We start from the raw sequence: 13,277 nt of genomic DNA, 5'->3' as shown, positions 1-13,277 counted from the left end.
CCAAAAACATCAAAGGGAATGGGGTATGAATCAGGTGCCAAACTACCTTGCTCTTCTCCAAGCATGACCCATTTGTAACTTAATGTTCTTTACCTCTAAGACTAGGTATTATCATCCAGCCAGGTGAGAGAATCTACGGAAAGTAAGAACTTACTTTAAGTGGTCACACCTTATAGGATTCCTGGGGTGAGGGTACTTCCCAATTTAAATTTTTTATAGGCACTCTGTCACCCATAGGAATGCCTGTGGAACATGGCAAGCAGCAGGAGGTCAAGCCCTGCTCTCTTCCAAGAAGGAAAAGCCTAGAAATAGTATCCCTCAGGGCATATTCAGTGCTGGCCCAGCAGTGATCAGAAGCTCTGAGCTTCCGGGAGGTGTGCTAGGCAGTGGCAATATCATGATGGTGAAGACTCCTGAAGGAACTCATAATCCAGCAGGGGAAATACACAGAATAATGGGTCATACATTTTGTTATGAAATATTATAATATGTGTCTCAACAGAGATGTAAAAATCGGTGCAGAATCAGAAAGGAGCGAAGAGTGGCAGTTAAAAATGCTTTTGGGTGATGGGAATGACATGATTGTGGTAAGCAGATAACTCTAAATTTATTTTTAAAAAAACATGGAATTGGACACTTGAATAAGGGCAAATTTTATGGTATATAAATTACAGTTCAATAAAACAATAAATATAACACGGTGATTAAATGTAGAACTCTAAGTGGTTATCATTCCAATTTCATGATCAGATGATTGTTGAAAAATGAGGTGAAGCATAAACTTATTTAAAAAAAAAAGTGCTGACTTATCATGAGGTTCCTATCATACCACATCATTTTATGCCAAGAGGCAGGATGAGTTTAAAATAGATCTGTCTCTGTCACTTACCCAAAAAAAGGGCGGAGGGGGGGGGGAAGCAGTTAAGTTTCAAAATTCTGTCTAAAATATAACATCTTATAGAAACCTCTTATTTTGGCATAAGTATTTTAAATGTAAAAAGGAGATTATTAAAAATGTTAAGCCCTTTAACACCAAGAAGAGTGCTGTCAGATGTAAGGAGGATGTAGGCTTATAACTCGGCTTTCTAAATAAAGGGTCTGGCTGTATAACAAGTCTAGTGTGCCTTCCAAAACCAAGACAAACCAACTGTGGATATGAAGACGTTTTGGATATGAAGACTTTTTTTAAAAAAAAATTTTGGAAATACAATGAGGTCAAGCCAGATGCTGGGTTTCCAAAAGATCTACTGGAAACTTTTTTGTTTGTTTTAACATCTTATTTTACTTTCATTTACTTATTTAATGTAACTAATTTAAAAAAGGAAATTAACATGAGGTATCTGGTTTTGTTTTATTTATTTTTGTGTGTATATAAATAAAATAATTCTACCTTGATGTAAAAAATGACACACATACTTTTCTTTAGGCTATAAGGCCAAACCTAAAAAGTACACACAAGGAATTTCACCTTTTTTTGGCTGGATGATTCTAATGTTAGAATTTTTTTTTTAATGAAGAATAATCAGAATGAAAGAACAAGAAAAAAAGAGCTTAAATAGTAGGCAACATATTAAGTTACAAGGAAGGCACAAATAGAAGGTAGCATATCATAACCAGTCTAAATAAAAAACAAAACTGATGGATGGAAATAAAACCACTTGTCCCTCCCGGAAGACCACTTTCCAAGAGATCAACTGAGATTGCAATGTAATTAATATGTATTATTTCTGAAAATACAATTAAAATCAATACTAAGTAAACTATATAAAGGAATCTTTTCTTGGAAAAAGACTTTTTCAAGAAATCACACAGCAAGAAGAGTTTGGAATCAGTAATGTCAAATTCAGACCCCTTGCACTGAATGAGAACAAGTTACTCCACTGCCCTAAAACTCTCCTACAACATAGACCAATACACATTCTCGGCCAAAAGAAGCAGAGGAAATCTCTGATGTTTTTTCTACTTCCTGATGGCAGGGAATCAGCCACTACATGGGCAGCTCTGGTTTCCTGAAAAGACCAGCCATGATTAAAATTCCCAACAGAGAAACGATAAAGATGCCAAACATCAAACCACTGATAGCTCAGAATCATACTTTGAAAGCTGAAGGCTACTGTTAATGCATGATCAGAGGGATAGAGAGCGCCTAGTGTGCTACCACCATGCCAAATTAACCAGGACAATTCACTGTGGGCAGACAGGAAACAGTTTAATTTAGAAGCAAAGGCCACAAGGGTTTTAAAAAGCTCTTGGTGCAAACTGAGTTGCAGGGCAATATAAAATAGTAAAGATTAATCTGTGAAGCAAGGTTGTAAAATGCTTGTTCAGAGTGAAAAGGAGCAAATATGCAAACCGATAAGCAAGATCAGCACAGCTATAATAGAATCACCAGAGGACACAAGAACAGGCAGAACCCCTGGGCTGACTCTGCCTACACCTAGCTTCACTGTGCCTTAACCTGAGCCTGGATACATGAATTTCCATTATTGTTGTTTTTTTGAAAACCACGGTAAGGGAAATTCCTTGTAGACTTTAAATACTGTTTATTGTTGTAGTATAACAGCAATAAACATGGAAGTCAAAAGGTAGGATGTTCATTAACTTACCTAAAGAATAATAATACTGCATTTATTTTACTTTCCCATTTTTTGAAAATTCAGCTAAATTTGAAACAACTCTAACCAAAGTTATAAGCTCATATTTTATCTACCTTATCCTGCCCCATCCAATCAGAGTAATTATTCAGCATTTTGTTGTTGTTTTTTAATCTATGTTATCTACGTAAGTTATCTTAATTCAAAGGAAAATGCCTTAATGCTATTTACACTTTTGTTCTTCCCTAATTCACAACATACTAGTTGAAAGTAGTTCAACAGCTGCTTCATGAACAATGAACCATGGTGCAAAGGGACTTGGAAAGAGAACAGGTGCATGTCCTACCCCATGTAGCCAGGCCCTCTTGCTAGTCAGGGGACTCACTGCACTATCACCACAACTTCATGTTTTTGTCTTTGTATCATTCTTCCCCTCCTCCTCTCATGCTGTGTTCTCATTAGGCACAGAAGGAACTACTCACACCTGTATCTGGGGCACAATGCTGGGACCCAGGATGAATTCAAGGTCCTTTACTCCTAACTTTCCTGGGGGAAAACACTAGTAATTCCATGAGCAGTTAGTGAGACTGATAAACTGGTAAAAACCTCTGGTTTGCTCTGTATTAAAGGCTGGCACAATCTAGGTACCATCACTACTCTCCAAAGCCTGTACACTACTATGTGGCTACAGAACCAGGCAACAAGACACAGCCTTGGGGAGCTACGACACCAGGGAGAGAAATCCTTTGCTGCCACTAGTAGTACATTTTTGGGCCAGGTGAATGTTTCTTGATTTCACTTTTCCTCACATATGAAATGAGGACACTGGATTAGATCAATACTTTTCTAATATTAAATGAAATTTAAAGTAGGTATTTTTAAAAAGGTAAAAGTGGAACTGTGTTGGTCAGTTGAAATAGACATGATTTGGAGGATGCAGAACTGGGACCATCTTTTCCCTTCTCCTCACTCACAACTAGGGAGGACCCCGAGACATCTTCCCCGGAATCCCCAGGATCCACGGAACCCAGCTAGTAAGCCAATGAATTAAAGTCCACTACATGGTCCCGCTATTTAAAATATTCCATGACTCTATAATTCACTTTGCTCAAAGGTTCTAAAGTCAACATCAAGATACTTTCCATGCAAATACATTTTATCCTACATATTTTTGCTACAGCACCATCTTTCCTGTAACCATATTCTAAACTATACACTTGTTGACTTATCTTTCAAGAATGCAATCCTTGAGTATTATAAATGGACTTTCTATACTCCCAATCCCCTTGCTGGGGATTAAAACCAGCTCACACACTGAGCTACACACCAAATCTTTTCTATAGACAATCATGGATCTTCATTACATATCTGAGGCAAAGGAGATTAAGGAAATGATACACATGTGTCAATTAAAAAACTTACACTGATGATACTTTATGATAAAGAATTATAATGGGAAGTAAAACTGATGGTGTCATCAAATAAAGTAAAATGGACGTTTAAGGATTGAGATGATTTCTAATTGGCAAGATCAGGCAAGACTTCAAGGAATGGGTGTTACCTAAACTGGGCTGTAAGGTAGGGCAGATACAGATGGCAAGTAAAGGTCACTTCATGGAAATGACCAGGAAGCCATAGGACAAGCACAGAGAACTGTATCTAATGGTAGCCGGGTTGAAGTGAGAACAGCATGAAGACAATAATGAGGAATAAATGAGATTACTAGCCAAGTGCACCGGGACTAACTGAAGTTTACCACATGGGGATGTTTCAAATGGGTTAAAGGAAAGAGACTGGGTTAAGAGGCAAAAAGTACAAATACCTAGAGGAGGAGGAGGAGGAGTCGTCGTCTTCAGCAGTGAAGACTAAGTGGAATCAAAGAGGACACGGGCTAAAATTCAGGTAAGCACTACTCTGTGGTTACCAGGAATGGAGAACCTACAACAAAGGTGGGAGACAGATGATGACTGCTAAGTGCTGGCATATGTTGGAAAATGCATATGTTGAACTGAAACATGGGGAAGAGGTCAGAGTTGAATTTTTATCTTGGAGATCTTTTATAGAGTTGGCAGATGAAGTTTCAAGAATAAATGAGATTAAGAACGACTATATTGGAAGAAGACACGTCTAAGCACTGGTACCAACATTAATGGGTTCTAGGTGAAGAGTGGTTGAAAAGGTCCTAGGAGAACTGGAGAGCACAGTATGATGACAATATCCATGCACATACAAGTTTAAAAAGGAAAAAGCACAGCTCCTGATCTATAAGAGCACATAAACTGAACAGCAGTGTCCTCTAAAGTGTGTTCTAGAGACCACTAATTTTAGTGAATGTTAAAAAGTGCTTGTGATCAAAGCAGACCTGGTGATTTATAAAGCAGGGGGACTAGCCCTTCATCTCTGGTCAAAATTTAAAATACACATCAGATTGTTAAAGGCCAAATCAGCTGGGAAAAAAGAAATCTGTGTAACTTTTGTTCATACCATGCTTGTAGCAGTGGTCCACTTTATTCTATGAAAACAGCCCTTGTTGCTCTGCCAACGTGGCTTATTTTTAAAATGAAAGTGTTCTTTCTCTTCCTCTCTTCCCTTCCCTAATCTCAGGGGACACAGGATTACCATTTTTCCCTGTCCTAGGCAGAGTTCTCTGTCTCTGAGCATACAACTCAGCATAGGAACTAAATAATTTAGACTTCAAAGATGTCTCCAGAAGATCTAAGAAATTACTATTTCCAAAATTAACAAGTAAAATACCCCACACACATAACCTCCCCTGACAGGAAACCCTTAGAATGCAGCTTTTGAATCTCCTACTTGTATATTAATTTATTTATTAGAGCTTTATAGATCCTCTGTTCCCTTGATGAGCAGAATCAGAATTTTTACCTTGGAGATCTTTTATAGAGATGGCAAATGAAGTTTCAAGATTGAATGAGATTGTTAAGAAAGAGACTATACTGAAAGAAGACACATCTAAGTACTGGTACCAACATTAATTGGTTCTAGGTAGAAAATTGAGTTGGAGGAAAAAGTGGTTGGAGAGGTCCTTTGGGAGAGGAGTACCCTGTACTTCTTCTTTGTTAGCAAAGCAATAAGGCTTCTTTAGTCTTTTTTCAAAATCACGCCCTTGTAAATGGATTGGCACTGGGGGCAAGGACCACTGAGCTTTTCAGTAACATGTTCATCTGAACCACAGACTTTTTTATCTCCATCAGATACTTCAGTGCTGTTTCCATAGGACCTCAGTTGAGGAAAGTGTTATGTATAGTAAAATTCAGAACTTTGGAACTGGAAAGGACACTTGGGATCATTTAATCCAATCCCTTTATTTTACTACTACATTGCCTTATTCTATTCTTTAAAAGCATAAGAATGTAATATATATATACAGGCATATGAATGAGAGATTTAAGAAATAGAAATTGGAGCTTTAAAAGCTACAGCATTAGGTAGGATATTATGACTATCAATTGGAGGATTAGGAAAAAAAAAAGACCCTACTACACTTAAGCTCAAAAACTGCTCCATCTTACAGAATGGGAAACCGAGGCCTAGAAGCTAACTTGGCCTGTGACCCAACTAGTACATGGCAAACCTAGAACTCAAACTCAACTTTATCTGACTCTGAATCCTGGGTTCCTGAACAAAATGCTCTGCTGATTTGACAAAAGGACACAGAAGAATTCAGCTCTTGCATACACTTTCATCCATCTCTCGCCCTCTTGGATAGGACCCAAGATAAAACTTTCTTGCACCACGTCCCAACTGCACATAAATATATGAATAAAATTCATATATACAGAAACAAATCTGATGTGTTAAAAAAAAAACAAGATTTAGAAAGCAGGTTCTCGGGAGCATAATATTTGCTTTGTAAAATAATTTTGTAAAATCATCCTCAAAATATTCTCTTGTCCAGTGTGAATATATTTACAATTACTTCATTTTTATGAATTTTCTCCAGAGAGCATATTCTGCATAGATCAGGATATGCCTTCAGCATTTCAGCAAGATTCTACATATGTCATGCACAATTTTTTTCTAGGAAACCTACATTCAACTATGAGATATAAATCCAAAATAATTATTACCTTGGATTTTGTACCATAGATTTGTCTTGAGCTTTCCTTGAAATGGCACACTGTCTTTAAATGAGCCTCATCATGTATAAACACACAGACATATAAGCCATTATATATATATGCAAATATACAAGTCTTAAACTTTGACTCCTTAATTTAAAACAGTACCATAGAACTTTGCAGTTAGTAGAAACTTAATTTGAGCTGCTTTACTTTTTAAAAAATTAATTCTAGCATATTAAATATGAGATGTAGTTATCTGCTAAACAATTTTCCCCAAAAGTACATGTGAAAAACAAGATTCATCTTCCAAGTTAGGATTCTATAAAGCTGACTTCACTATAGATTGCTAAGCCACTTGGTTTAAAAAAAAATCACATATACATAACACACACACACACACACACACACACACACACACACACACTCTCCATTAGTGAAAATAAAAAATAAAATTTGCATTAAGCTCATATTAAAACATTTTGACATAATATCTCAATACTTGATCAAAGATTTAGTGAAGATTCTTTCATAACAATTTTTAAATATATTTTTTGAACTGTTGTATTGATTAGTGAAAATTTAAAAAGAGAGGTATTGTCTGGGCTAGAGTTGTGGCTCAAAGGTAAAGTGCCTGGCTAGCATGTGTGAGGCATTGGGTTCGATTCTCAGCACCACATATAAATAAACGAATAAAATAAAAGTCCATCAACGTCTAAAAAATATTTTTAAAAAGCAGTATTGTCAATTTATGTAAAGCTAACTTACTGTGGTACTATTTTCCAAAATGGGTACCTTGAAACACTACAATTTTACTGTCAAATAGCTTCAGGAAACATAGAAACTTCATTTCTCTTGATAATGGCACTGTATAAGCCTCCTGAAAGGTTTTAAGCTAAAAAAATTTTTACCTTTATTTAGCTCATAGTTTCTCAAGCTTATCTATCCAGAGACTGCTTTTCTTTTTATGGTTAATATCTATCCATGTCCTTGTATGATAGCTTCATAGGAAACAGGATTAGAAAGGTTTGATTTATGATGATAGGAAGGAGAAAACTAAAATTGAGTAGTGCTACCCAACTCATGTGTATTGGGTTTTGAAATAAATACAACTTTATCAATTTTTTTTTCAGAATGCTATTTTTAAAGGACACATTAACAATACAATGAATTGGGGCTGGGAATATAGCTTAGTGGTAGAGTACCTGCCTAGTATGTGCGAGGCCCTAGGTTCAATTCCCGGGACTGCAAAAAAAAAAAAAAAAAGTATGTATATGTGTTACATGTACATACATGTAAATAAAACTGTTTACAGAGCAACCAGATTAAAGCAAAAGCATTCTGCATGGCAAGAGGAAAAACAAACAAGAAAAATCCACACTCATTGTTCACTAAGGTTTTACACAAGTAGTTAAGACACTTAGTGTAAAATAAGAGCTGACAATACATATTTAATGCTCCTCTGAAATCGCCTCCGAGGCATGAAGACAGAAAGTAGGAAATAAAGGCAGTTGTTCATTATTAAAAGGTTGACATCCATCCAGCATACTTACACTGCCCATTCCAGCTTCTCATTCTTGATTGAATTGTACAGAGCCTGTAAAGAGAAAAAATAAGATTGAATTATTGTTTTCCTTCTGTTCCATATTCTGAATTCAGCACATGACCAAAGCTTTACTGAGTCTGCAAGTAACTCATTCAGACCTTCCCAGTCTGACCATCTGAACAGGAGGGCCTGGAGCCCTTGCCAACGCTCTGGGAAGGTGAGGAAGAAATAAGTGGGGCAAACAAGTGCAAAGTGAGCAGAGTTTTATGAAACACTTTCACAACTAGAAAAATGTCTTTTATAAATAAAGTCTACCTGGCTAGGGTTGTGGCTCAGCAGTAGAGCGCTGGCCTACATGTTGGAGGCGCCCTGGGTTCGATCCTCAGCATCACATAAAAATAAAGGTATTGTGTCCAACTACAACTAAAAATATATATATATTTTAAAAATAAGACAACCCTATGTATTATAAAGTAAAGTTAGGTGTGATTAAAATTAAACTCATTCAAAATATGCCTTACAGTTTCATTAATTTGGACAAATATTGGTGGTACTCAGGTTCTTTTTTACCGATGGAAGACTTCATGACATCTACATAAGATGCATGGAAGAGGGCTGAAGCCAGATATGGAAATGTATTTCTATACCAATGACTTAAGCGCAGTTCTTATTGTTCTAATGTCATAATTCTGCTTTACAGTGAAGTATTATACTGGTTCCGTGTGTGGTGGTGAAGGGAACAGAAAGCTTCCTAGGGTCTTGGTAACAGTAAGAACACAGTCAAGTCAGCCTAAGACTGCTTCCCCGATTCTCCTAGCCCTAGCATTACATATAAAATCCTTATAAATCAACTTATTCCATTACAACGACTACCTGGAAAAAATGCTTTAAATTTTGAATGAGATATTACAAAGATAAAACAAGTGTATTTCTAAGATATAAAACCACAACAGCAAATTAAACTGAAAAGAACTTTATGTATAATATTATTATTACATTGGAACATTTTTTTCCTCAAAGGACTTGGACCTATTACAGCTTGAAGGTTTTGCAAAGACTTTGAATTAGGAAAAAAAGAAGGAATTAGATGCCATACAGATCCTCTTTTACACAAGGAAAGGCAGGATTCAGAAGCTGCCTAATGCCTTGAATTCCTATCTTCTTCCTCTTAATATGTCTCATCCCAGTGTCTGCATGCAGAAAGACTGCACATAAGTATTGAATTCCTTTTTCATCAAAACACTTCCAAATCTAGTACAAATGTAAAAAAGTTATATATTTTCTATTACTTAAGACTCAAAACATGTATCCTTAAACACTATTTTGACAGGTAATGTGGAAGTTCTCCAGTATGGCATAATAGTTTACTGACTAATGTGATAGTGAATACTAATCAGGACACATTTTATCCTTATTAGGACATGGTAAAGTATGTCTTCAGTCAATGAGAGAACTGCAAATTAAAACAAAGGATAAATTAAAGTGCAAAGAACACACTATAAATTAGATGTTCTGTTTGAAAAACTCAAAATTTACTAAAGGACTCCAAAAGCCAATGATATAGCTCATGTCTCCTGAAGATGAACACTTAGAAGGAGCAGAGTGTCTCAGGACTTTGCTGGACAAATGCCTTTTGAATGGATTCTATTACTTGTCTGAGCCATTTTGAACCCACCAGTAATAGTGGGCTGGGAAATTGCAATTGAAAAGAGAAAGATCACTGAAGCTCTTTATCTCCTAGCATACTCAATATTGCGCAGAGTAATTCACCAGGTGGCAAAGATCTTTTTAAAGCTGATTATAAAGGTAGATAGTTGGAAAATTATATCTGAGCATCTAAAGATTTTCTAATACATTCAATTCTTCCTTTCAACAGTTTCTTTTCAAATTGTTTTGCACTTGAGGGTATTTGCTTTACAAGAAATGGAACTCGACAAAAATCTCATGATAAAGTCACTCATTAAATTCAAGAGACCTGTCATCAGACTTGTAGGTCAAGTCCTCACCCTGTGTTTATAATAATTTTTTTTATTGTAGCATGCCAAATCTAAAAAGGTAGATGCTACCCGATCCTTTATAATTACAAAATCAGAAAGGTATTTTCCTAATTCTCTGTAGTGTTTTATCATGAGCCATTCATTAGTTTTCTTAATAAAAGGAAGATGGTTTACAAAAGCAGTTAAAATTTCCAGACCTGGCTCACAAGTTCTATGCTTTTATGCCCAGCCCAGTTAGAAACCGAGTGCCCACGTCTGCTCTTTACCTCCTACCCAGCGGTCAACCTAGACTCCATGATGCACCACATGATCTATCACTTCAAGCAGTTTTGTTTACACAGGTTGAGCATATCTAATCTAAAAATTCCAAATCCAAAATACTCTGAAATTTGAAATGCTCCAAAATTGGGACCTTTTAGAGCACCAACATGATACCACAAAAAGGAAAATTCCATACCACTAAATTTGGTTCATGTCATACACAAAACTTTAATAAAACACCATATAAATTTACCTTTAGTCTATGTGATTAGTGTATAGAGAACAAATTCCATGTTTAGACTAGAGTCCCCTCTCAAGATATCCTATTATGCCTATGCAAATGTTCCAACATCTGAAAAAATTTAAAGTCTGAAATACATCTGGTCTAAGCATCTTGGATGATGGATACTCAACCTTTATCTTCAACTTTTTTGGTATATTATCTGTTGTATCTGAAAACATTTAACTCTTAACTAATTCTACCCTGACTTCTTTATACTGACATCCTGTGTACAAATCAAGGTTTTATTTTATTTTATTTTATTTTTTTAGTTTCAAGTGACAGATACCAAAACTAGGGATAAGGAGAGCCTGAAAGTTTATGTAGCCAAATCAGAAAGGTATAGATGGAGCCAGCCTTAGGAATACAGGAATTCAAAGACCTCTTTCTTCTTCCCACCCCAGACAGGTCTTGTCCTTGTTTCTCTGTAACACAAGAAAAGTGTCCACTACAAGCAATGCCTGTCCACATCCTATCTCTCTCAAGAAGAGAAAACAGTTCTTTCTTTCCAGTGTGAAAACTCCCAGATAGAGTTTCTCACTGTTGTAGTTTTAGACACATGTTCTTCTGAGAACCAGTCTGTGTGCTAGGTAATGAGGCACTATGATTAGGTCTAGCTCAGAAATCAAGGGCTCTGGGGAAACTGTTAATGGGGGTAGGGGTGGGATACTGTTGATCTAACCATTCGCAAAACCTTCCTGTACTGCAAAACTTCCCCAATTTGTGACCTATTCAACCATACTAGAAAAAATTAATAGCACAAATTGATACCACTAGATATTCACCATTTAACTTCATTATAAGCCATCTTAACCTCTTGCCTCTTCTCTATAAATGCATCTGCACACTGGCACCTCTTCTCCTTTCTAATAAGAGAAAAAACAACACAATGGAACTGCTAAGAGGAGCCTGAGCTCATGAAACAAACACTTCCTTACATACATGAGGAAAATGAAGCCCAACGTGAATTAAATCCTCAAGGTCCCATACTTGGTTTTCACAAACTGACTCACAAACTACTTTTTTTTTTTTTTTTTTTTGGGTGATGGGGACTGAAACTAGAACCTTGAGCACACAAAGCATGCATGCTACCCTGCCTGAGGTGCAGCCCCGGCCTGTCTCTTCATGCTTACCATGAACTAACAACGTTGTCTCCTCCTAAGACCACACTTGGCAGTACTGTGTGTGCCTGGCTAAGTGAAGGTCCATGCTGAAAAGGAAAACGAGCTTGTGCCTCTTAGAATTGATTCAGATCATGCTGGTCACTGTAAGATTCTATTCTTCAAAGATGAGCTTTCACAGGAGCCATTGCTGTTAGGACACATGCTTTAGGTGCTTTTGTTGAGTGAGGTCGATAGGCTTGCTGCAATGATCCTACATTTCAGTCCACTTAGGACCCAAAGTATTTGCCACCTGAGTGGCTAAAACTGGGTATGGACTGCAGCTCAGGTAAATAACCCTTCATACAGCTGGAGGTAAGTCATCTGGCCTAGCCCAAGAGGGAGGGTGTGCCACCAATGTGGCATGGTAGTTGGGGACAGGTGGAGAGAGGTGCTACAGCAGCTCACGTGGATACATACAGAGAGGCAATAACCTGCATGGAGGTCCAGGAGATGTCCAGGGCCTAATCACTGGAACCTTGGAATATTACCTTATATGACAAAAACTTGAGCCATTTAATTAAATTAAAGAACCTGAGATGGGGAGAATATCAGGGTGGGCCCTAAATGTAGTTGCAAGACTTTTTATAAGAAGGCAGCCAGGATGGATTCAGAGAAGAAGGTTGCATCATGAAGAGGAATAGAGAGAGCAGAGTGACCAAGACAGGAGCCATGGTATGCTGGAAACTGCCAGAAGGTGGAAAAGGCCAGAAACAGATTCGCCCCCTGACAGGTGTACAGCCCACTTGACAGCATGTTGTCAGACTTCAGGCCCCCAAACCATGGTAGAATGGATCACTGTTCTTTTTAGATGCCAAGCTCGTGACAATTCGTTACAGCAGCCACAGGAAAGTAATACACTGAAGCATAAGTAAAAGGCAAATGTATCTGAGAAACAAAGGTTAGATTTTGATTTTCAGAAATAATTCCAGGGTCAACCCTTAGAGAAAACAGTCTTTTACCATCGTGATCTCATTTGAAAGAATAAGCATACAGCCCAGAATCAGTTATGGAGCTTTAAAAATATTGATTACCATGTCCTGCCCCAGACCTACTAAGCAGCTTTCTAGGTGAGGAATCTATACAGAAATTATTTTCTAATGCTTCTATGTAGCTCTGAGATGAAGCTGTGGTTAAAAAATCACTGCACCTCATTAGTTTATTAATTTATTCTCCAACTCAAATTTTTGAAACTTAACCCAAGAGCTAGAGAACAATCTTATATCTCCAGAGATAACCAAACAGAACAGAACGATTCTTCAAATTTCAAGATCATCATTTTTAAGAATGAGAAAGCAAAGTAAATTGCTTAAATTACAGAGATCAAGGTATTTTGGTCTAAATTTACTTTTAAGCC

The 13,277-nt window shown here is 37.0% G+C and overlaps 1 protein-coding gene across 9 annotated transcripts in view; it reads right to left on the bottom strand.

Moving 5' to 3' along the window:
* Positions 1 to 13,277, bottom strand: part of Psd3 (pleckstrin and Sec7 domain containing 3) — a 550,748-nt gene that overhangs the window by 114,436 nt on the left and 423,035 nt on the right. For 8 of the 9 annotated variants that reach the window (XM_078030943.1, XM_078030944.1, XM_021729090.3 and 5 more), the window contains one exon: positions 8,230 to 8,273. In XM_078030943.1, the coding sequence (XP_077887069.1) occupies positions 8,230 to 8,273 (44 nt within the window). Of the gene's footprint in view, positions 1 to 8,224; positions 8,274 to 13,277 lie in introns of those variants that run through there. The other variant, XM_078030945.1, reaches the window with a different exon arrangement.

Source organism: Ictidomys tridecemlineatus, chromosome 14 (assembly GCF_052094955.1).
Source record: "Ictidomys tridecemlineatus isolate mIctTri1 chromosome 14, mIctTri1.hap1, whole genome shotgun sequence".
Taxonomy (NCBI): domain Eukaryota; kingdom Metazoa; phylum Chordata; class Mammalia; order Rodentia; family Sciuridae; genus Ictidomys; species Ictidomys tridecemlineatus.
Note: the sequence above shows the minus strand (reverse complement) of the source record. Positions and strands in the feature narration are given on the sequence as shown.